Source organism: Antennarius striatus, chromosome 9, assembly GCF_040054535.1.
Source record: "Antennarius striatus isolate MH-2024 chromosome 9, ASM4005453v1, whole genome shotgun sequence".
Taxonomy (NCBI): domain Eukaryota; kingdom Metazoa; phylum Chordata; class Actinopteri; order Lophiiformes; family Antennariidae; genus Antennarius; species Antennarius striatus.
Genome location: NC_090784.1, coordinates 16141575 through 16167857, shown reverse-complemented (window position 1 = coordinate 16167857; position 26283 = coordinate 16141575). Strand labels below are relative to the sequence as shown.

Sequence of the window (26283 nt, the reverse complement as noted above, 5' to 3'; positions counted from 1 at the left end):
GAAAACCACGAGGGATCAACTGTGGTGATTCTTTTTCTGAAACTGAAATTCCTTGAGCTGGGCATGAAAAATTCTCCTTGTTCTTGAGTCAGACACATGATTAAAGCACCTCTCAGATTATATGTAAATTGTGTTGTCATGAAGCTGACAACAGGGCTGCTTCTCTGAGCTAATGAAAAGTTGTCTTTTTAGTTTCTCAGGACAGTGATGCTGTAATGATTTTATTAAATGTGACATACTGATTCAATAACATACAAACATACACATTAGAACATCATTAATGTGTAATTGATATAATTCTTTTTATAAAAAACAACCTTTCCCTCACATGTTAAAAGAAATGACTGAAATATAAGCTTCTGTCCTTTTGTATAGAACCTTGCTTCTCTGGCACAAGTCCCAAACATCAACCAGTTTAAGGGCAGTCCATCAAGTACAGTAGTTTGTTTAATTGACAACAATAGTACAAAAAATTATTCTACTTAAAATGATGAAGTGAAAAAAACCCCCATCAGATACCTAAATAAGCCCTTTTATCCAAATCCGCGTAAAATTATAAAAGGCTCATTCCAGTTGGAGGCCTAGTCCTATACGTATGTATTCTATCTATATTTTATTAACATCCATCTCAGTTTTTGCATAATCCTGTAATCCAGTCAAATAAACAAATAAGCCACAAAGAAAGCAATCAAGAAAGTATAGAATAACTAATCAGGGACATTTTTCTGTAGAATAAATTTTTTATATATTTCTATTTTGTAATATACAATTTGCATAAGTAAAATTATACATACTGAACTGTGTTTGTAAGTCAGTGTGGTATTGGTATGTGCAGAAATCTAAAGTCTATATTTATACTGTAGCTGAATGATCTGAATACCTCCACCACAGAGACCAAGTATAAAACAATTAATCGTGCTCCTAATCTTTACGAAATTTGAAACTGATAAAGATCAACGGGCTTTATAAGTTCATGATATAAGCAAGAGTGGATATTTCTGACAGAAAGAGAAGTTGAGGGAAGAGAATTTAGTGCATATTATTGAGATGAAGCATAAAAGGTGAGGATGATGAGTGTGAGGATGAAATTCAACATGAGAATCTCCCAACAGGAGACCGTTAAGAGAACAGCAGTCAGATATCCACGTCTCTAAGGGCACTTGGTTGTCTCTGTGGTCAAAGGAGTTTAGCTAAATACCCATCATCTCAGCATTCCCCACCACTGCTCATAATACTCCAAATTATAGCACTAAGACAGATAAACCCAGGACTACTAACATGAATAAAAGCTTTATCTCCAACTTCTATAAAGACTACGAATAATGATATGCTTCAATAAAGGTGGAGAGAGATAATATTCATTTTCAGTTCAGTATTACCCCCATAAATAACAGGTGCAAGGAGGAGGCTGGACAGCTCAATTAAAAAGGCTTTAAGTGCAGTGTTTCAGTTTTATTTTAAGGGAGTCATTGTGCTAAACATGTTTTTCCATTGGTAGCAACAGTGGAACTTATTTAGTTAAAGAATATAGTGTGCATAACATGTATACGTTACAGGGTGTGCCTCTGAGGGCAGATAGAGCTGTGTGTTGTCTAGCTGTTATGAGGCGCTGACTGCCCTCATAATGTTGGTGTGTCCAGATCCCGGGATCCAGCCTGTCACCACAATCACCATGTCACCCGACTTGAAGAATCCTCTTGCTTTTCCTGAACAGAGGGATGAAACACATGAAAGGGTGTGAGCGGGACAGTTTCAATTGCACATAAATACTCAGACGCTCAAACTGACCTATGTCCATGCCAAAGTTGACCCTGTTGTCTACATCATCAGCCCAGACAGGAGCAGGCAGAGGATGGAAGAGGACAGGAAATACTCCCCTTAAGAGCTGAGACTGACGGGCCACCTGTGGGGATCGACAGTGAGGGCTCAGTTATTCTTTTATTTCAGTGACTCTTTAATATCTTCTATCCATAAACTGCTTGTGGGGGTGACATCAATTTTTGCGTGCTTTCAAGACAATGCAAGATCTCCGGTCCTTTTGATTTATAAAAACTAATACATTAAAGTCTCAAGATGTTTGTTGTGATCCCTTCAACAAATGATTTCCCTTTTCAGATTAAAGAATCCACAATAAAAGGAAAATGATGGAGAGATGGAGGGAAATTAAATAAGGTCTTCTAGCTAAGAAATTTGCTTTTTTAGGGTTTTGTTTCGATCCGTCTGAAGAAGTTTAGTCCCTATATCAATATTTTTTCTTGAATGCATTTAATTTACATATTGTGCAATTATTTGAATTGATCAATTTCTAATAGTGTTCGAAAGTGTCCTTTTATAGATAGATATAGATATATACTTTATTAGGAAATTGCACGTGATTTAAATATTGTTTTAGGCAGAAATAAAAATGGCTTTAAAATCCTTTTCCAAACTGAATCAAAACAGGCCCAACAGATTAGTGGAAATGTCATAACGTATGGCTTAAGTCATCACATCGTCTTTGTTTCTTGTACTGCTTTTAGTTTGTCTTTCACATGGCTGCTTCTCATCACTCTTCCTGAGTATCTCCTTTATAATGAGGTTTCAACGTTCATATTCTGAAAAGAACATTCTGTGATCTGAGTAATTAAGGGTGTACAGTCACAGGGTCAAGCCCCCATGCCAGCATTCACCCCCCATGGTGGATCCATCCACACCAGGTCCAGATGTGCAGCTCTGAATCTGATCCTGATCTTTACCCTCCCTACGGATCATATAGCAGTAAGTGGATTAACTCCACAGGACTGTAAGACTGTAGGTAAGTTTGATCAGCTTCAAAACAGTTTATGAAACAGTTATGTTATGACCGTGTGTTAATAATAATTCATAAAGCAGTCATTTACTCCTGATGATAAATACAACCACTGACACCAGTCTGGTATCTTTTACATTGTCATGCTTTACAATTACAGACGAGTAGTGACAATGTCACATAGTGTTAAAAAGTGTGAGTCATCAGTAACTGTGTGATGGTCCATGAATGACAGATGCTGGTTCATGGAGGCAGACCGTACCTGGGGGCTTCTGGTGATGGCAATAATAGGACAGCGAGGGCGATACCTGGACAGGAGATGTGCTGCCCTGGAAAAAAAGAGGAGGAAATAGTGTTAGTGAGATAGAGGTGAATTCAATCATCAGTGATGGCAAAACGGGATAAATAGCATTTTCAGGTCCAGAGAGATGACAAATTAAATAAAGTGAAACACGATTTCAAGTGTTGTCTGCACACAAAGACAGCAGTTGATTCATAATAGACTTCTGGTGATCTGACGTCACTTCTTCTATTACATTTTTGATATTAATACTTTCAAAAAATGAAATAAATGAGTAGATAATGAAATGAGACACAGTAGCATTGGATCGGTTAAACCTTTTATTATTGGTATTTTGCATATCTCACAATGTGTGTATTAGTATAGACTAAAGCTGTTTTGATAGCATTGCATACGGAATCTTGGTCAAAAATGAAGGTCAAATGGTTTGACAAACGTTTTTAAACATGCGACAGACTGACAGCATGGAAGATTCTTTTTATTCCATTATTCCAAATCTTTTAAATTGGACCACCATCTGAGTGATTTATTTAAAATATATGCATACGGACAAGCGGTATATCTATACGTCTGTTAGCAAAGCCGAGTCAATTTTATTTCCCCAGCCTGCAGTGAAAACACACAAAACATAACAGGAAGAAAATAAACATTAGAGTCAACATAAAACTCTTCCCTGTGGATGTGAAAGCAGGGATGAGTACTGTAATATTAAAGCCCTGCTCTGATATAGCAGAAAATGTGCACCTTCAGCCTTTTAAAAGTCTCCATCTCTCCAGAAAGAGGATCGTTTCAAAAGCTACAATCTGTTGATATGAGTCGAAAATACGCTCCAGCGCCTTAAGGGTTACGTTAGCATATCTACATTTTTGTCCGATGGGTGTGTAGAGAGTTATGGGTAATTTAAATTTGTATCATTTCACAGATATTCCATTCCTATTTTTTATATGTATATAAAAAATAGTCCTAATCTTTTTGTCATTTTAAAGGAGTATTTTGATTTTAGCACTATCACACTTATTCACGTTCTTGCCAAGATCATTTCAAGAGATGTAAAACTGATTATTAATCGTATCATAATATTTCTGGGGATGGGATTGATGTACACACCTGCCACTGGTAGTGAGGACTATGATGGCTCCAGCACAGCATTTAAAGGAGGACTCCACAGCTCCTATGGCTGTAACCTCTGTGGGGTCGTTGGAGAGGGGAGTGAGGCGACGCAGCTCCTCAAACAGCTGCTGGTGGAAAATAGCAGCTTCTGCCTCCCTACAGATCTGAGAGAGGAGTAAGTGTGTTGAGACGGAGGGGAGAGGGTTATCAGACGGCAGCAACTCAGACGCAAATGAGTGGAAATCATGCACATACACACACACACACAGAAACACACACCGAGTGCATCATCGCGACTGCCTCCACAGGAAACAGTCCCTTGGCGGTCTCCCCTGATAACATTACACAATCAGCTCCATCCAGCACGGCGTTGGCGACGTCACTGCCCTCTGCTCTGGTTGGCCGTGGGTGGGACACCATGCTCTCCAGCATCTTGATGCATACATGCACAATACACATTGTTCATTAGCTCCACATATGTTTTAAATCGATGGGTGCTTTATGTCTCTACAAAGTGATGTAAGGGCATTAGGTCACATGTGTCAAATTCTGGCCAAATCTGGCCCAGCAACTAATTTTATGCGCCAAATTAAGAATAGCAAAGAATATTATTCCCACACTACAATGGCATCTATAAACTAGGCCTACATATACACGTGTTCATGTGGTTGTAGCTCATAATGCTAACAATAGCATCTTATCCTGGAAAAGATGTTAGCTCATCACGAGGCAGCACAAAAGACAAACAAACACACACAAACCTGCATTTGGTGGATTTGGTGCCGACCAATTCAAGATGCAGGTTCGTGGTGGTGGGAGGAGCCGGGAGAGAATCCACGCAGACACAGGGAGAACAGACAAACCCCACACAGAAAGGAATGAAACCCAGAACCTCACTGTGAGGCAACAACACTACCCACTGCACCACCATGACGCCTGCTTGCCAAGGTATTACTGTACTTAAAATCAGCAGTAGTTGAATATATGGATGATTGTGTATAGAAGAAATTTACAAATAGTTCATATCATCTGAAAGCAATGTGGCCTGTGATCAAACTGGGTTTGATACTGCTGTATCAGAGATTATTCCATCAAAACGTGGTATGAATGTACAGTATGTCTGAGATGAAAGAATGATTTAAGGAACTCCAGCTTTAGAGAGACAATGAGGAGAGGAGCTCATAGCTTTGTGGGAGGATGGACAGTAGGAGGAGGAACGAGCCGTCGTTTGGACAGAGGCAGGCGAGGACGACGGCGGGATCATTACTGACACACATATAATGAGTCAATGAGCATGGCAGACAGTTGGAAAATGAGACAACTGGCCGAGTTGCCTCAGAGGTTGCTTTTCTGTAGAAGCTAATAAGCTGCTGCTAATGCTGATTAGCGTATATGTGTGGGTGCTGTCTGTGGGCTCGGGTCTCACGTAGCAAACCTGCTATAATGCCGTCACTCTGAGTCAGGAGCTGCAGCATAAACAAGATACAGCACGGTGACTCAACATGGCTGCAGGAGTGTGCATGGATTTGTGTGTGTGTGTGTGTGTGTGTGTGTGTGTGTGTGTGTGTGTGTGTGTGTGTGTGTGTGTGTGTGTGTGTACGCAAAGGGAGAGATGTGTAAAAAAGAGGATGTGTGTGCATGCTTGAGGACCAATTTATTGGAGGAGTGAATAGGTGATCGTGTGAATACATTATGTGCATTATACAATCTGTGCCTGTCTGGTTTCCATTTTGGACCCATGTGACCTCTGATTTGATAACTCTGTAGTTACAGCTGGGTGTTTTGTCATGTGCATCCTTCTGTGCATGTGTTTGTGCATATGCTTGTCCCTGACCTGAGTGGCACAGATGACGGGCTTGCCGGCGGAGTTGCAGCGTCCAATCATCATCTTCTGAGCGATGAAGACTTTCTCAGCAGGGATCTCAATACCCAGGTCGCCCCTGGCAACCATCACGCCGTCGCTTTGAGCCAAGATCTCCTCAAAACTGACAATGAAATGAGGATGGGGTATGAGGAAGATGAAGACGTCAATGTTTGGGATTAAATAAAGAGGGAGATGGGAAAAATGGACAAAAGAAAGATTGAATAGAGATGAAAAAGCAGAAGCAAACAGGGAAAAATGATCCTGTGTGTGTCTGCACTTCCCCAGGATACCTTCAAATACAGCTGCAAAAATGGGATTTTGTTCTCTCCTTATGAATACTGAAAACCTTTTGATGCTAGAGCTGCATTGTGATCTAAATCCCAGATTATCTGAATGAGATCCAAATGTATGCGTCAGTAAAAACAATAAGCTGGAGCAATGTGTGATGGTGAATATTCATGAAAACAAGCAACAGCTGAAAATCAGGACTCTTCGTGTCAAATGTTTTCACAGAGTTTTTACAGAATTCTGGACCATTATTTGCTGATACACTCTTAAGAATTCCTTTTCGATGATAGCCCGAGTCAAATAACGCTCAGCGGGTGAAAGATGGCGATGGCGATGACAGCCATGTGACATCATGTCAGATATATTAAGTGGCAGGTTTTTTCTCACACATCAGGGATGTGTAAAGTACAGAACAGGTTAAAGTCCATCCATCAATGACACCAATCCTCCTCATGAGCTGTGAGTGTGAAGTCGTGTGTCTGTCATTAAGAAATTATGTCTACATCACTGCCTTCGTGGCCTTTTTATTTCATATTTCTTGACTCACTTCTGAACCCCTTGCCGGCTTTCCACCTTGCTTATCACTTTGATGTGTCGCCCATGTGGTCCCAGAACTCGCCGCACGTCTTTGACATCCTGGGCAGAGCGGATGAAGCTGGCGAACACCATATCTACGCCCTGGGCCACCCCAAACCTCAGGTCAGCCTCGTCCCGTTCGCTGACTGCCTGCAGGCCAATCAGGTCGCAGCCTGGGAGGTTAACACCTTTGCGGCTGCAGAGGACCCCTCCAGCCTCCACCACCGCCTCCACATAGTCAGACCCTGGGGAGGAGGAGCAGTGCAGGAAAACAACAGGTCAATTATTTTATCCTGAGAGCAAAAACCCTAAATAGAGGTCTATGGAAATATTCGTTAAAGAGTCTTAAGTCATCTGACCCTCTCTGAAATAGAAAACACTTTAAATGCAGATTGCTGGAAATATCAAACACTTCATGTAAATGCCCTTGAATTTGAAATTCTAGGAGGAAGGTGCTCATTGTGTTTCTCAGGTTATAACTTCAATCCTAGACTGCACACTGGTGACCCACTAATTGTATGAGGAGTGCAGAGCCTCAGATACGAGCCACATTACATTACCACTATAATGGGAGAGAGGACTGAAAGACTCCAGGAGAACCATCTTTTCATGAATATACAACGTCTGAAAGAAATCTCATTAAGAATGAGAGACAGGGCTGATCATTATGGTATGTTTTCTACTGTAAATTATTACAGCAAAAAAATATACCACAAGTGAGAATTTTAATTTTCATCTATGCATATATACATATATATGTATTCATCTATATGCAGGAAAATGTGCTTATCTGAGATTGGGTTATGTAATTATACTGTAAAATGAGTCATATATTCGAATAATCCACTTGTTCATGCTTATTACCCGTTTCTGTTACTTTGAGGGCGATCAGACCGTCATCTATGTAGATGTTGCCTCCCTTCTTGACGACTTTGGGCAGACTGGGGTAGTCCACAAAGATGAACTTGCCATCCGTCTTGTCTTTGTCGCTCTCATCTGTCACTACACGTACATGGCTGCCCTTTGTCAGCTCCACCTCCTCCTCCACTTTCTGTACATCAGCACACGACAACAAGACATACTTGCACAGCGGGAAGAGGGTAAGGCTGGCTTTAAATAAACATCATCATCATCACCTCTCTATCGTCAGCACATTTCTAAAAGTAAGAAGCAATAGAGGGACAACTAAAAGCTAATGACACAGTCAATAAGAATTAAGTTAACTCATGCATTAAATAACATTTTTATCGAAATAACTTTTTCTAAAATGCCCAGAAAGGCTTTAGTGAAACTTGTGATGTAGGTACACAAGTTTCACAAGTCACAAAATTCTGTACAGGTTTTGATTAATTTTAGAGGAGGTAGTACCCAAGTAACAATCTATAAATTTGGTGGTAATTTGATTCAACACCTGGATCCAGCATCATTTTGAAGGATTCTTTATCACTGCAGAAAATGGCAATTAAATGGATTTTTATTCTAATAGGTTTTCATGTTCAGTGACTTCATGGGACATGTCATGGGACAGGTATAATATACAATCATGGGACAGGTATAATATACAATCATGGGACAGGTATAATATACAACAGATTGAATGTCTATCATAGTGTGTGCATCATCAAATGATTCCAATGAATGTATTTTATATACCTGCAAAAGCACAGAGAATTTGGAGCTATCCATTATGACTGATACAAAAATAATATTATATTAAATTTTATATTTTTAGTTATGAATTATTATGTAGAGACAAGAACTTGAAAAATAATCATGACAGAGCAATGGATACTGCTGCAGCATTCATTTTTCACTTCACTGAATTTTACAGGGGAAAGATGATGAAGATGAAGGATAACATGTTTTACCCCTTTCACTAATCCAGTGCGAATCTCTGGACCTTTTGTATCCAAGGCGATGGCAACTGGCCGGTAATACAAGGGGTCGGAGGTTATTGTCTCCACTGCCTCTCGGATGTTTTTGATGGTTTCACCATGGTACTGACAGACAAACAGAAGAAAATAGAAAGAAGTGACATATGGCAAAAAACAAACAAACATGGACACAGAGGAAAACAGCACCAGGCGTACTTCATGTGAGCCATGGGAGAAATTTAAACGGGCGATATTCATTCCTGCCTTGACCATCTCTTGAAGCTTGGGGATGGATCGGGAGGCAGGACCTAAAAAGGAACAGACGGTTTAAGTTCAATCATTATTCATTCAGTAATGCTGTTATATCAGTGTGCTGCAGTTCTTTGTTTTTCTGAAATTAAATAAAATACTTCTGAGTTTTGGACAGTTAATGGTTGCTTTCCGAAAATCATGATGGACCTTATTCAAAAACTTCCAGATATTTACCTTTTATCTTCATTGAAGCCACACACACACACACACACACACACACACACACACACACACACACACACACACACACACACACACACACACACACACACACACACACACACACACACACACACACACACACACACACACAAAAAAAATACTTTACACAGAACATAAATAAAAAGAACCTTCACCTCACCTATGACCCTGGACTGAAAAAGTTTCCTCTCACTCACAGTTAGAAAATAATACTTAAAAGGAATGAGTCCTATATTCAGTCAAATTAAGGTATGAGGTCCATTTATGTCACATTTTGCTTCAATTTAATTGGCCAAGAAAATAATTGCCCTTTTACGTCCTTGTGAACAAGACCATAATTGGCTGCCCTCTCTCTATTGAATAGGGACTTTGTTGGTTTATTTCCATATCACTTTGAAGACAAATCTTTCAGTGAGCAGAGAGAAACATTTACCTTCCTTAACAATCAAAGGAGATATTTTGCAAGCAGAGAACTCTGGAAGAACTAAGAAGGAATATTGTACACCCTTCTAATTATTTCCCTTTTTTTCCCGGACAGAAGGAGAGCAGAGAGACACAGTTCCACAGCCAAGAAGTAAACTCTGCCAACTCCCAGCGCCCAAGAGCCGACTGTCACTGATGACATACCGTTGCCAGAAAACGTACTTGAGAACTGAGACTGGCGGTCTGTGGCGGGTTGTCACACTCACCGATGGTGCAGATTATGTTAGTGTTGCGTGCTGTGATTGGCTCCTGGTTGATGTCGAGCAGACAGAGATGCTCCAAGAAGGTGTCAGCCATGCTGGCATCCAGCTGCTGGCGTTGGATGAAAGAGTCCGGCAGTGTCATCGCCTCCGAGTAGCGCCTGATGCGCGCTATAGTGACAGGGAGAATGTCAGCAGGGTGAGGCCAGTCATAAACACTTCCTGTCAACTCCACCTGTAAATGGACTAAATGCCTCATATGGTGTTTTTGGTATGAAAAAATTAGCCAGAAGAAAGGTTCAAACTGTTTGTACTAAGAATAATAATCAAGGATTAAACCTCCAAAGCCTTTAAATGTACAGAAAACAGCAGAAGAAACACAGAGTACGTATAAACTAGCCTGACATTCTTTTCAGTGCGGAGAGGTCATGATGGATGACACGCTGGCATTCAGCTGTCATACGAAAAGGCTGATATGCACACAAATCACTGCCGTTTTTCAGATACTCTAAGATTAGCAACAAGTTGGCATTTGAGAAAGAAGGCAGGCAGATATGACGCCGTATAGAGGGAGTATTAAAGGCTGTACGGTGACATTTGACGCAGAAGGGTCAAAACAACAACACAATTTTTCACTATCAATTCTTCTGAAACAAATATTAAAGTTATATTTCAGATAACAGAGAGGCAGAAAATTATCTTGTTTAACGTGCAGTTTAGCATTTTGTTTTGAGATTTTTTTTAATTTGATAACACCTGCTAATGGAAACGAAGCAATGACAGCAGAAAAAGTCAAAAAAAATATATAATTGTTAAAAACAAAAAGACAATTATCTGTGTCTATACAATTGGCTCTGTTCATTTTATATTGAGGCATTGTTCCAATGGTACCAGTGATAAAGTTGATAAACACAGCTCTAAAATCAAAACATTCAATTGCATGTGATTTTAGATTATCTTATGTTCAATATTAAGTGATATGAAGCTCTAATTTAAGTTCATGCAGCTGTTATGCACATCCTCCACTTCTTCATACCCATACTGACTCTCACTGATTCTCTGCAAAATGACTAGAGGAAGAGGAAAATCAGAGGATACTCTAGATCAGATGTTCAAAGAGTTAAGGAGCGATTTAAAGAGTGACTTTGATAAAAAGTTGGGACAACAAAGAATGAATGATCTGGAACAAAGCATTCATAGGAATGATGTGCTCATCACTGGAATCAAAATTAAGCTGAGGAATTACACAAATGCTGTGGCCAGCGCTGACATCGCATCTCTGGAGCAACAAGAGAGTTCTCCACTGAGGGATCTGGAGATAACTCTAGATCCGGACCAGATTGAGACATGTTACCCATTACCATCTGGAGGGAGGAGACCACCTGCAGTGCTGATAAAATTCCAGAATCGTAAACATGAAATTGCTCTCCTGAAACAAGGCTTCAAACTGAAAGGAAAAAATGTCTACATTAATGAGAATCTCACTAAAAAGAATGCTGATATCGCTAAAATAGCTCAATAACTGAAAAAGAATGGGCTGATCGACAACACCTGGACCAACAACTGCAGGGTCTTCATCAAAACAAAGGGGCTTTCTCCAGACCAGATGAAAACAATGGTGATCAGGAGTGCAGAAGAGTTGGTGAAATACGAGCAATAAAGACGGACAAGAATTGTTACTACACCAAATATCAGTACAACTGAGTCACTTCGATATTGGGAGTACTACAAAATTTTGGACACGTCAAGTATTACATGGAACAGTTGAAAAAAACAAAATCATTGATGTCATAAACATGGACTAATGAACAAGAAAACAAAACATGGATTTCTGATAACACGGGATAACATTAAATTTGAGACGTTAAAAGGCATGCTGATATATTTTGACAATATCATGTGAAACTGTTAAAGTGTCTGCAACAAACTGGTTAATTCTTGTATAAACACTGTCTGCTGAAAGAGGTTAATATGATCATTATAATCTTGTTGAGAACACTGGCAAGGTCAACTTCTTGTTTTGACTATCCATGATGTTAACAAACCTTGTGTTCCCAGGAAGAATGTAAACATGGTTATATTCTAGGTTAAAAGTCTAATATCTGGAAGTGGATAAGAGTATGAACGTCTGTCAAAATTCAATGGATGAAGTGGTTGAAAACATTTAATGTCTGAGTTTGTTGATTACATATTGTAATGAGATGTTATGTTGATTCTGGGGGACAGGAATTTCACAAGCCTATTGGCTTCTACCCGTCAGCCCTTTTTATTCAGATGCTGTTGATGTTGTAAATGTGATGAAGGTGTGAAGTCTGTTATATTAACATGTCTGAAATAAATAAATAAATTTTTAAAAAAAGATTCACTGCCATTTATTCATTACTTGACTCTAAGTATTCACTAACATCGTCTGCAATAGCCTTGTGTCCATATGTGTTTATGGGTCTAGTGGTGTAGAAAGGAAGTGAAATTTCCCTGTGGGGACTTTGAATGAGCTACGTATTAATCTCTTACTTATTTAATCCCTCTCAGCGGAGTCATCAGCCATCACCACCAGTCTGTGGACTCCATTTGGAGATTTGCCTTGTTCACAGTCAGGGCAGACGACCTTTGATAAAGATCTCTCTGAAGATTCTGTCTAAGCACTTTCCTGATGAAACCAGTTAAAGTTCAACGGAACACATTTCACCTATTACTATCTTAGAATTACAACTCAGACTGTCATGATACCAGTAAGTCATACCTTTTAAGACCAAACCTCATTGAATCCACCTTTCACCAGCGCTATATAAAACCTGATTGTAAGATCCAGCAGCAAAGCATTGTGGTATACCTGTCTAAAGACTGAGAGCCAGGACAATGTCATCCATTTTAAAGGATGGCAGCCAGTCAAGTCTGCAATTTCTGCCACCTCAGGGGAGGAGAGAGAAGGAGGTGAGGAGAGCCTGACAGACAAGGTCGCTGCTAACAGCACAACAGGGTGAAGAGGTTGAGGATGAAGGTGACGGAGAGGAAGAAGCCTGGCTTCAAGAAGAGGAGGAATCTGACAAGGATGTTTTAGATCCATCAGCAACATCTACAAAAAGAATTGTTTTTGTTTTTCATTTGTTATTTTAACACGTCTATTGTGGGGTTAAGACCTCGTCATCTTTAAAATGAGTATCATGTTTATTGTTGGTGTTTTCTCAGGACAATGTGAACTAATGCCATTCATCCATCCTGTGGATTTGGATGCTGTCAGTAATTTCTGTCTTTTTCTCTCTCTCCACCTCCCTGTGACCCAATTCTGCTGCACCGCTGCACAGATCATTACATGTCCCACAGAAAGCCTCCTCTGACACTTCCCCAGGTCCACACACACACTCTCTCACACACACACACACACACACACACACACACACACACACACACACACAGACACACACACACAGACACACACACACACACACACACACACACACACACACACACAGACACACGTACCTGTTACAGGAAGGCCAACTATAAATAGAAGTCAGGTCAGAAACAGTTGCAAAATATCAGTCAATGCGCAGCTTTTATGACTGATTAGAAAGGTGAACCAGGCTGATGGACATAGCCAAGCATTGCTGTGCGTGTTTGCAGATGATTGTGAACTGAAGCAGCACGCATGTGTGCAACTGATCAATGAAACTGTGTTTATGACTCAGCAATAAGATCAAAAGCATTTGAAAAGATGTGCAGCTGAGCTGACCAATACGTTAAAAGATGTGGAATTGGAAAAAGGGTAAATGATTCGACAGATATAATGTAATTGTACGTAAGAATGTTTTACCTTTCCAGCTCAATTCAACAGTTAATGGATGCAAATCAATCAATCAAGTGGACAGAGTTGGAGTTATAGACAAGGTGAAGTTGTATGACGATCCATCACCTGTATGACAAAAAGAAAATCATTGGTCCACTTACTTTGTCTTCCAATGCTATCCATTTTTTTACACAGCTCCTCCTCCCGTGATGTTTATTCTGTAAGTGTTTCAGAAATCCTCCTTTTGCGTGTATCCTTGACTCTGATCAGGCCGTGCACTCGACATTATGCAAGTCTTTACCTTTTGACCCCTCTATTACTCTTCCATCTCTCCTCCCACTCGCACCAGTTTGCTGAGCAAACTGAGTAGACCTGAAGCTAAAAATGGAAACCAGTGACTATTGACATTAAGTCACTAAAATGTCAGCAGCATGACCAACATGCAATATTTGTTTTCTTTATGTCATTCTAAACCTGATCTTGTCACTGTTGACCCCAAACCACACACAGGACGTCATTACAATACTTTTCTATGAATTTTACATTTTTTCCCCTTCAGTGCTTTCCATAAGGCTGCTGTAAATTGTTTTTTATTGCTTTACAAGTTTATACGAATGACTGTTGAACCTATAGTTATTATAGGTTCTCTTCCTAAGAACACTGGATGAATAATGTCTGATAAGTGGAAGACTTTGACTTAATAGGTAACACGGTGTTGACGTGTCTTCACATAGCGGCAACATTTACTTAGTGTTTGGTCTGTGCGTGGAGCGGCGCCTCCACGGTCACGCATGAACCCAGCGACTGCGTGTAAATCTTTAGCCAAAGGACAAACAGACCTTTGTACCCGAGTTGACGAGGAAAATTTTTACCTGGCAGTCCCCTGACCCAGGTCACACACCACCTTGTCACACCGACACTGTAATTAATAACGCGCATGGAATAAAGGTTGCGCGACGCATGGAGACCAAAGTACAAAGCAAGTCATGAAAATTTTGAAACCTTAGACTGAGTAAATAAATAAAAGGAGGCGGGAGAAAACAGCGAGACTGCTATAAATAAATAAAAGAGTAATAAAAAAAAAAAAAACTTCATTTGTTGTGAATCAGTGAGACGTTTCAGTAAAGTGGAAGGTACTTTAATGGAGTTCAGGAAATCAGGAAACAGCTGAAGAAAAGGAAAAGTGTAAGTCATCACTCAGAAAGAAAGATAACCAGGTGAAAAGCAGTTTAACAGACAATTTGTGGCAGAAACACAGATGCGAAAAGAGAAGCTGTCAAGACTGTATGCAGTCTAGAGAAAGCATAAAAACGCAGGATAAAATTCAGGTTAAGGAAAGTGAGCACCAACCTGTTGGTTCCATGTGGCAGCAGGCCGACACTGAGCGCTGAGGAGGGACGCGAACGCACATTCAAATGAATGGGATGGACGGCTGTGCGTTCTAGCGCCATCTGCTGGGGAGCGGTTTTATTGTCGTTTTTGTCCCCAAAAAGCACAACAGTGTGAGGAAATGACACTTTATTTATTAGCATTAATTCTTATTTTGAATACAAAGCGTATGAGAATCCTGTATGAGCTTAAATGAGTATTACTAGGAATTATTAGGGAGATTATGTTTGGGAGATTTTTGCTGAATTGTGTGATGAAATGTGTCAGAAGTTATTCTTCGCTCTGTCTGTGTCAGAGCTGACTGAAAGTGATCTTTGGTGGAGTCTCGGGCTGAAGGATGAGGCTGCATTTGGTTCTGATGTCCTCTGAGGATGACACCTTGAGATGAAAGCTCAGCAGGATCTGGACACAGAGGAGAGAAGGACGGATAAAGGAGAGCAGGGAGGGGATGGGGATGTGACGAAAGAGTGGAAGAGAAGGAAGACAGCAAATGTGTTCATATATTTCACTCCAAACTGTTGTACGGGGAGTATTTCCATGCTACTTTATATTTCCAGTCTACTTCAGAAAGCCTTTGCTGCAGTCACAAATTACTTCACGGTTTAAATTATATATTTAAAACCAGTGGCTGTCATCCTTTTTTTTTTTTTTTAACATACAACTTCCTTTAATTGTCAGTGGTTCCAAATTTTCCACATGATTAGCTCTGGTTCTTGACTACTTCTCTGGATTTTGTTTTTACCAAATTTGAGAGCCTTCAGATTTAAAACACACATAATAATATAAATAATGGTGATTATAATAATGAAATGGGTTCTAAGCTGCATGTTTTTTCTGTAAAACATTTATTTTTAAAACTTCAGATGGACTTCAGATAGCAGACATTCCAACTACTTATTTTCCTCTTACATCACATCTTTTCTCGGTGACCTCCACCTACATCCTGCTGCTTTCGTCTATCACTCACATGCAGGAGCAGAAGCTGCATTTCATTCTCAGCGATCCTCCTCCCCACACACTGCCTTGCCCCGAAGCCAAACGCCAAGGAGCGGAACCCTGTTCCATCTCCTTTCTGACCGTCCTTTCTGCTGCTGCACCACCGACCTGGGTCAAAGTGATTTGGGTCCTCAAACACCTCTGCACTCCTTCCCAGGGGGTAAAGACAAGCCTGGACCAATGTCTGGTGGGGGAAAGGGGTGGTATCCATCAAACACAGAGGTAAAGCCTAATGCATGTGTTTGTGTGCTGACATGATGACAGACTCACCCCAGCAGGTATGTGGTAATTCTGCAGAATGATATCTCTGATCGGATACCTTTGAACTGTAGTTCCCACAGGATACAGCCTAACACAACCAGAACAACACCAAAATCACACAAACACAATCATGTTTTGAAGATATTACTTTGAGATCTGTCTGACTCTCAGCGCAAACTCAGGATTACTGAAAATCAATTCAAATTTCAAGTGTTTGAGGGCCGAGTCTGTTGATGAAAGCTCATGTAACAGACTCTTCAACAGGTGCTTCCAGGCTCAGAGCATTATTTTCCGTCACGATATTATTGATCTGAAGGAGAAATGTGTTGTGTCTGCTCCCACACCACACACCACCTCTGGGGATTCTGTTCCTGGTTAATGGAAAGTTTCAAGGCGTGTAGCTTGCAAGTTGTAGACACAAGCAGACACGTTTCAGGGGTTTCAATCCTATCAGCTGTCTTCTTTAGCCGATGGATCAGTTGTCATGGTAACACCGCTGTTGCACTCAGAAGTTTGTGATTCTACCCATAATGTTTAAACCTTCTTTCTCCAGACTTTATCCAACAACTAGTTTTCAGCATTTGTCAAAATGTAATTTTCAAGGTGAGGAAAGTTAAGTTGTTAAAGGTGAAATGGAAAATATACTGAGCCCACAGGTACACTGTAAAAACACACAGGCAAGGAAAAAAACATGAAATCGACAGTAAAATGTGTATTTTGTACCTGAGAATCTCCTTGATGGTGCCTTTTAGCAGTGGCGCCCCCTGCAGGGCTTTCTGGGGGTCACCACCTGCCTGAGCCCATGACTCTCTGGCCTGCTTCCTCACTTTCTCTTGCACCTTCGGGTTACGGCCGAGCTCAAAGAGAGCAAACTGCAGGGGTACTGCTGTCTGCACAAAGAATGGCATCAGTACAGGTCAGGCACACAGCGGCATGCTGGGTAAATATCAAGCCAAACATTTAAACGCACACTCACCGTGTCAACACCCCCGGCCATCAGCTCAGTGACATTGGCTTTAATGAGGTCCAGAGTTAGCTGCCTTTTCTCCATGAGTTGCCCCAGGACTCCGGTGTATTGCCCTCCATCAGCTTCAGCTTCAGATCGTTGTTTTGCAGATAACAGTCTCTGGTACCCCTTCTGGATCTTCTCCTCCGCTGAAACAAGACCACAACAGGACGATGGAGAAGTTGGGAGCTGTGCAACATCTATCCAAGAAAACCCATTCAGTCACTGCCTCTGGAGTCTAATGGAGGCGTGAAGCTCGTCCTACCGTGGCTGAAGATGTGGTCCCATGCACTGGCATGCTGGGTCCACTGGCGAGCACCAAGAAAGTACAGCAGGTGAAAGGGCATGTAGATGAGAGGAGGGGTGGTCTCTAGCATTCTCTCCACGGCCCAGATGAACTTCTGGGACTCCACGGAGGGAAATGAGGAAAAAAGGCCGATGCGTTCGCCGTAGATCACATGGCAACTGGCTGTAGGGGAGGCAGAGGGTGCACAATTGCATTGAGGGGGAGACTTCATGCTTCATGGTGATCAAACAAATATTTTTTTAAAAATTTGACAAGACCACAACATGAAAGTAGATCACCAACCAATAGTATTTTTTTGTTAGTTGCCATGAAAATAAATGTACCAAAAAGAATGTCTGACACATCAACTTTATTTTCTAACCGCTCAAGTTCCTGTAAAGACTGGTCACCCATCCATCGCCGATGAGACTTGTGTGAGTTATTTTAACTAAACATCACTGACTGGAATAGAGTTTCCTGCCAGTCTATTCCTACCCCAGCTTAGCACCTGGCTTGATGTGCGGCGTGCGCCATTAATAGTAAACCAGCATGGCTCAAAGTCATCATCTCTCTCTCTCGCGTGCTCCACTCGCTCACAAACACACATTCACACAAGTGCACAACACACTGAGTCACACGAGCATTCACACTTGTGAAGGTGGCATGCTGCAGACAGGAGGTGAACTGGAGGAAGAATGCTGCAGCTTTGATAATCTTTGCTGGTGTTTCTATTTTTAAAGGTGCGTGTCTCCTTGACCTCACACATCTATAATGTGCGAACAGCATTATGCCTCAGGTTAGAATGAAGTAAAAGGTGATGTTCCTGTGGCTTGAGTGCTTCTTCAGCGGCATTTGTGAATAAGATCAGATTGTTTGAGTGAATAGAAAATTGTCAAAAAAGAGAGGATATTTATATCTCCTCCCCAGAGGAGCACAAGGTCGATCACTACTAAGTGAAAGGAGGTGAAGGGGTGGGACGCCTTCATCACACCCTCATAACTTTACACCTGTTTCTCCTCTTTTACTGAAGGCACGTTTATATAGCCTGAGCGGAGCTAAAACAGGAGCCAAGACATACTCTAACAGGGCAGCCACACGTCTGATGAATGACCACCCACCTTCCAGAGCGAAACGGAAGAGGTCAGGACTGGGATCCATGGTGAGACTGTGTTTCTTCTGCTTGCTTTGTCCCTCCCTCGCTACCTTCACCCGCAGCATTTGACAGAAATCCCTCGCCACCTCGTCGAGCAGGGGGAGGAAGCGCCTCACGGCCGCGCTCGTCATCACCTCCTTGTTGAGGAGCAGACGGTCGGCTCGCCATTCCTCCCCATTCCTGTGAAGGGAGGATTCAGAAGCAGATGTATGACTCAACTTGTTTTTTTGTTTTTCTTCTGCTGAGTCAATGTGAAGCAATGATACTGGATGTCTAGCAGATGTGCTGCTCTTTAACTTTCACATTTGTGAAACATTGGTGCCATGCCGAAGCCTGCTTCCACATCATCCCAGACCAGGAACGTATTAGAGATGAATGGCCTCTGGGCAAACACAGCAGACACAAAATGACATAAAACAGAATCAAACTACACCAACACAGCTGCAGCATTTAGTCTATTCTTATCTTTTTTTGGTCTAAATTTGTTGTATATTTGATCCATTTTCTAGTTGTTTCCTATTAATTTGTCAGTGTGTTTTGCATCTTTATAGTTATACTATATTTCTTTTTATTTAATGTCCAGGTGTTCACACAGTTTTTGCGGTTGTTTTCCATCGCTGTGGTTGGTTTCTATCATCTGTGGAGGCGAAGCCGTTTTAACATATAAATAACATGACATGGTACTTTATTTGATTCTAAATACACGTACATGGTAAGTCATAGGAATGTTATGTTGTGTGTGTGTGTGTGTGTGTGTGTGTGTGTGTGTGTGTGTGTGTGTGTGCTCTGCTTGTGTTTGTGTGTGTGTGTGTGTGTGTGTGTGTGTGTGAGACCTGCTGTTCAGTTCTCTTGTTGGTGTTTTGTAAACTTGTATTGTAGTCTCTCTGATTGATATTGACTCAGCTGTGTTTGCATTGGAGGTCCATTAAACCCTGGTGAGTCTCGACCGATTCTCCGACGGGTCCCCGCTGCATCTTGATGAGAATCCTACACGTATAAGATGCTGGAGACTACACGCAAATTATTCAAATCAAATACCCCCCCCCCCCACAAAAAAACAAAACAAAACAGACACCAGTTTACTAAACAGGATGATCTGCTTCTGATAGCACTTTCGTTTGACTTCTTTGACTCTGAAGATCACATTAGAAATGTCTCATCCTGGGCTTTTCCTATAAAGAACAAACCAGATTTCCAGCATCGCTTCAACCTGAGTGACACACATAGACATAGGTGTGTGTGTGTGTGTGTGTGTGTGTGTGTGTGTGTGTGTGTGTGTGTGTGTGTGTGTGTGTGTGTGTGTGTGTGTGTGTGTGTGTGTGTGTGTGTGTAACTGACTTGAGGAAGACTCCCTTGCTGTATTGTCGTATTTCTCTGTGGGTCGCCCACGGCTGCAGGGTCATCCGTCGGGGGTATAGGCCCTCTGAGCGAAACAGCTCCGCGATGTCAGACGGCATCATGATGTTCACACTGCTGTGGTTACCCACATGCTCCCTGTACACACACACACACACACACACACACACACACACACACACACACACACACACACACACACACACACACACACACACACACACACACACACACACACACACACACACACACACACACACACACACACAAACAGACACACAAAGGCTGTAGTGCGAACTTGCATTCATTCATGCCACACATATCAGACATCCTTGATGCTCGACATCTAAACAACATATTTTGACTTTAGTTACTCTCATTTTCTCATTTCTCATTAATGAATCATCATCAATATCATCAATATCATCAATATCATCAATATCATCAATATCATCAATATCATTAATATCATCAATATCATCAATATCATCAATATCATCATCTCTCTGTGTGCTACCTGTAAATAGGACCAAGGGTTTTGAAAGTCTTCTCCATGTGTTCATGGAGGTGCGGGAAACGATCTTCTCTCCAGAACTTCACCAGGTTGATCCAGGGGTTCCTCCCCCCGGTGTGAGGGATCTCCTCAAAGCTCCTCACACATCCGTCCACCTCTCTCTTCCTCACCACAGCACTCCCAGCTTCTTTTCTCCCCTCTAACTTTCCACTTCCCGCCGTCTCTGCTGCAGTCAAACAAAGAGCCCGTCGTGGTGCGATGCCACAGAGCAGATATCTGGGCCCACAGGGGCCCCGAGCTCTGGTGCAAACATTCACCTGGACACCTCTCATGATCCATAAAATCTCATTTGGAGCTGTGACACCTCTCATATCAGCGGGAACTGACTATTTCCCTCCTCCGTCCTCCATCCAACCTCATGTCCTTGGATGTGCTCTGTTGCTCTGACGCCAGGTGAGGATTTATGGATGTGAAGCTCAGAGTTCAAGAAAATCACAACACTGTCCAAAAACAGGCTTTTGAAAAACACGCATTCACAAGAAGACCAAAGTAACTGGAGCGCCGCTGGTCACAGATGCATTTAATACAAGTTTTTATCAGAGCATACAAACTGAACACTGACTGATTTGTGAGACGACATTACCCAGCAGTACCAACCCAACAACAAACAGTGCTTTTAAACACTTAATACAAAGAAACAGCAAAGTTAGTCCTCTGTACAAAACTGTATTTGTCTATATGTGTGTATACTGTATACTGTACAGTGAATGTGTGTTGAAATGTGTCTCCCTGAGGATCCTTACTTGTGTACAGATCACTCTGTTGGATCTATATCTTCTATATTTCCAGAAACTTAACAACAATGTTAAAAGAAATGAATTAAATCTATAATTAGAATATAACATACTTGAGGTGTACATCTGTTCAACCTCGTCACGGGAAATCTAAAATTCTCATTAAGGTTGTCATTAGACGAGCTAATATTACGATTGTCTTAGTACATGTTTAAGTGTCACTCATTGATGAGAATCTTAATGTGACAAAAGGGGAATTCATTACATTTTTACGTTTGATTGAAATCTCTGCTGACTTAAATTAATATTTAAATAACGTTATAGAACAAGTTCATATTTCTGACTGTTTTGTCTTATCACAAAACTACCAAAAAAAAGACAAAAATGCAGTACAAAAACAAATTATCAGGACATTGTGTGTAATAGGCAGTGGTGAAGGATAAATCGCCTCAAGCATAGTCCTTACGTACAAATTTGAGGAGCTTATAGTATTTATGTACCGTAAAACCTCTAATCACCTGCATTTAAAAGGCAAATATTGTAGTTTTTACTCAACTACATTTATCTGACTACTTCAGTTACACTTACTGTTCAGATTACAAATTCTCAAACCACTAAAGAATCCTTATCTCCACGTCTGATTATTCTGCATTACATTTGTTCAGATAAACTCACTCATTCCATTGTCTCACTGATGTCTAACATAGTAAATGACACATCGATGTGGATTAGCCACACCTGACAGGGTAAAGTAGACGAACACATGCAATACACATGAATACAGCAGTGCTATCATGTATGTGAAAGAACTGGATGACCGTCCTAAAACTGTATACTGAGCCACAGGTTTTCTTTCAACACGTTCGAGCACGGTTCCCCCGCCGGTGTGCGTATCTTCCCTGTGATCACATATCGATCACATGACTTTACAGGAGACCTCCGTTGCTGGTGTAGGAGGAGATGTCTTGATGTGTTTCCCCCCTGTGAACGCCGACGTGCCAAAGCTGAGGCCTTGGAAGGATCTCAGCAGGTTGAAGCCGGTGTCCTTGGTCTTGTCTTCAGGATGAACAATCCTCGACAGCTCGTGGGGTAGAGACACCTTCCCTCCCACAGACCTCAGGTGGTTTGTGTCCTTGGGGCTCTAATCATTAAGGAAAAGACATAAGACAGATCAAAAGGCTGAACATATGACACAGATAACAAAATTATGGGATGGATTACATCTGTGTTTGTCTGGTGTACACTGAATGGGCTGCACCAACAAAACAGACCTAGAATAACATTGGTGCAGTGCAGGCCAATTATTTTATTTTCAATGGTTTGATAAAATAAAGATCTGCAGGCTGCAAGCACCAAACAACACATGATGAGAGAGAGAGAGAGAGAGAGAGAGAGAGAGAGAGAGAGAGAGAGAGAGAACCTTAAAAACCTTAAAACCTGCATTGTGAATAAGTTCAACATGAACAAGTTAATGTGCATAAATTACTGACCATTTAGACAGGAAATAGAAATTGATTTTTTGAAAAGAGTTTCATTAATAGTTATTTAGTTAAACGGATAAACTTCAACAGCAAGTCCTTTGACTATATGATGGGACAAGCATGGAAATGTCCCAGACCTCAGACAGCTCGTATTTCCTCCTGAAGTGAGCCCTCATAGCTGCTCTCTCTGCGTTCTTCTGAGCGTTCATTGCTTCCCGTTGTTTTCTGTAATCACAGCAGACAAAACTCAGATACACTCGACATGCTGCAGTCAAAGGAACGAACGTTTCTACCACAACACAGGTGAGTGGAATTATTATTGAATCCTCTCAGCTGCCTTCTCCAAATAATGTCTGCAGAACAGCGTGTGAGTTACACGATACTTAAGTAAAATAAAATTAACTAGGGAATTCTGAAGTCAAGCTGTTTGCATAATTATCAACAAAGCACACACGCTGCAGCCTACTTAAAAAATATTTTGATTCTATCCACATCTAAACTTTTACTCACAAACATTTCAGGGCAAAATATTCTACTTTTAAATTGTTTAGGTTTTGGCATATCAGGCTGTTACTAATAGAAAATATCACTGTTAAATGTAATATCACACCAAGTGGGCTGAAGCTGTATGTTTTGGTTTAATCCAGGATTGCAGCTGGCCTGGGGCTTATCCTGGGGGGCTGAAAACTCTCAACAGGTTGGCAGTTCATTTCAGAGCAGATACATGTAGAACCCCCCCCCCCCTCCATTATCTGAATTCTGTCAAACACTAAAGCGTTCTCCAGTGCTGTGTGTTGTGTTTCCACTTGCCTCTCCTTCTCCAGGTCCACCCGGTACGAGCGCATGACTGACAAGTCCTTGGGATATGTGGTCCGGAAAGGGGGTGTCCTTCCCAACCTGCTGCCGCCCCCTCTTCGTCCCCCATCTCGGCCTCTCCTCTTCCTGGGTTTGGCACACAGCTTCCTCTCCCTCACCCCCAGCACACAGCTGGTCAGCTTCCTGATGGGCGTCTTCAGTGAATTCTTCATTCTGGCCACAGACTCCATGATGAACCGGAGCTCTCAGGATGGGGGGGGGGGTGGTGGTGTTGGTCTCACGGTGCTACTTTTTCCACAGATGACGGGCAAGTGTTGACTGTTGTTTCTCCTTCACTCATGTTCTGACGGGGCAAGAGCACAAAGTGTCACGTCTGGTAATAACTCAGGTTGAGACAAGCCAAGGACAAGGACAGCAGTCAGACAAGGCTCAGACACACATACACACACACACACACACACACACACACACCTGCTTACAAGGATTACACACAGATAAGTCATCTACAGGGAAAACAGAGTACAAGATTTTTTTTGAAAGTCTCTATTTAATCCAACATGATTTTATCTTAGATAAGTTTTCCCATCCAGAACATTTTCTCACCTGAGCAAACGGCCACAAGCGGCCAACACACAGCAGTTGTTGTTGAAAATCCTGATGAAGAGCGTTCCAGATGGCGTCAGGGTACAACCACACAATCCACCAAAACTTAATCGAGAAGCAGAGAGAAGCACCATCAGAACAGCAGAAGACTCCACAAGATGCTGTCTGGGCTCCTTGACAACCAACAAGTAAATGACTGTATTCTGTTTTCAGCTTCTGCTCCACTCGACTCAGTTTTTGACACCCCCAGCTCTCCAGTACAGATTACCACTTAAAGGACTTAATGAGGGGAATCTTGTTAGCTATGGCAGGGAATACACCCAACCACACGTGTCTGTGGCTCCAGCTGATGTCATGTCCACTGACACACACTGACATCAGTGTTGATGCTCATTGGTATTATTAAAATACTTTAAAGTCTGCATTTCATCTGCCACTGAATGGCACTTTTTTTTTTCAAGATATAACATCTTCTCGCTTCCTTACGAGATCAGAATCACCATTTGTTTTTCGAGTGGAGCACAGATGACACACGGAGAGAGGAAATGAATCAAGAAGACAATGGGATGAAACTTCTGCCAAGAGATGCCAGAATCTGAGAAAGAGAGATAACAGAAAAAAATATCGCTGGACCGATCGCGAGCAAAAGCTGACAGATGAACGCACACAGGAAATTTCATTTTATTCACTTTATTTAAATTGGAAACAGATCTTATTAATTTTTTAACAACTTTTTCTATACTTGGTTATTTTTCCTTTTGTTTCACATTGGTTGTTAAAAAACGACAACATATGTTTGTAATGGCAATAGTGAAAACAGTTGTACTTACTTTGACACACACCTTTATATGATCCTTATATGTGCAATAACTGTTTATAACACACTTTCATGCTTTTATGTAGCTGTCAGCCAATGTAAGGATAAGTATAATATAACAGCTTGTTGGGTTTCATTTTATTAGTCACTGTCTCTTTTTACAATCATCTCATATCTTCCAGCCTTCATAATTGTCTGCTATAATATTCTATTAGAAGTCAGCAGCTTGTCCAGAACGTTGCTGCCACAATCCTGACAGAAACGACACAATATGATCAGAAACACCATCGTGGCTTCACTACACCGGCTGTCAGAACAAGCCAGAGCTGATTTTTAGGTGTTTCTTTTATCCTACAAAGCCTTGCATGGACTTGCACCAAGTTGCTTATCAGAGTTACTTTCTCCAGACATACCATCCAGTCTCCTCGTCCCTGCTGGTGCAAGGTTGAAAACCCAACTCTATTTAATAAATTATGGCACATCTTTAACATATGCATTAGTCAACACTTTTAATGTCCTTGGTTCGATGTAACTTTTATCTTGTTTGTATTCATAATATAATACTGTATTTGCTTACATTGTTTTTATTGTTGCATGTTTTATTTTGTTCAGCATCTGTTTTTCTATACAGTGCATAAGGATTATGATACATAACGATTAAAGCCCATGATAGCAGCTGATTGTTATTAAGAAACAAGAAATGCAAACAAGGATGGCTCTCCTGCCTCTCAACAAGAAAGTTCCTGATTTGATTCCTTTCTGTGTGGAGTTTGTATGTTCTTGTCTCTCCTACAAGAAGATGGATGGATGGATGGATGGATGGATGGATGGATGAAATGCCCACATGCTTTTGGTAAATTTAAAGTAACTACCCTCATGATTCTCACACTTCCCGTTTGAAAACATGGACCAACCCACCCTCTTCTTCTTCGTTCTTGCTCTTCTCCCCCCTCTGCTCCTCAGGCCACTTCAGTGACAGACAGGTGAGGAACGTAAATCCTTTAATGAGATCAGCAGGAGAAGCCCC

At 41.3% G+C, this 26283-nt stretch overlaps 2 protein-coding genes across 4 annotated transcripts; both read right to left on the bottom strand.

Annotated features, from left to right (window-relative positions):
• Nucleotides 1-202: 202 nt before the first annotated feature.
• Nucleotides 203-15183, bottom strand: pklr (pyruvate kinase L/R). Of its 3 annotated transcripts, XM_068323359.1 has the most exons (13): nt 15135-15179; nt 13812-13910; nt 10004-10168; nt 9018-9109; nt 8796-8927; nt 7792-7978; nt 6899-7172; nt 6034-6184; nt 4479-4631; nt 4197-4363; nt 3051-3117; nt 1789-1903; nt 203-1706 (listed from the first exon to the last, which is right to left on the bottom strand). In XM_068323359.1, exons 3-13 carry the CDS (start codon nt 10140-10142, stop codon nt 1600-1602), a joined length of 1584 nt encoding a protein of 527 aa, XP_068179460.1. In that variant the 5' UTR covers nt 10143-10168; nt 13812-13910; nt 15135-15179; the 3' UTR covers nt 203-1599. The 3 variants fall into 3 exon arrangements, with proteins under 3 accessions (XP_068179460.1, XP_068179459.1, XP_068179458.1); XM_068323358.1 differs by lacking the exon at nt 13812-13910 and having other exon boundaries at nt 15135-15183; XM_068323357.1 differs by lacking the exons at nt 13812-13910; nt 15135-15179 and adding an exon at nt 13946-14076.
• Nucleotides 15184-15287: 104 nt separating this feature from the next.
• cyp11c1 (cytochrome P450, family 11, subfamily C, polypeptide 1) lies at nt 15288-21116 on the bottom strand. The gene is made up of 9 exons (XM_068323399.1): nt 20749-21116; nt 20214-20369; nt 18841-19055; nt 17702-17905; nt 17407-17585; nt 17154-17320; nt 16440-16518; nt 16141-16353; nt 15288-15575 (listed from the first exon to the last, which is right to left on the bottom strand). Exons 1-9 carry the CDS (start codon nt 21114-21116, stop codon nt 15465-15467), a joined length of 1692 nt encoding a protein of 563 aa, XP_068179500.1. The 3' UTR covers nt 15288-15464.
• Between the last annotated feature and the right edge of the window lie 5167 nt (nt 21117-26283).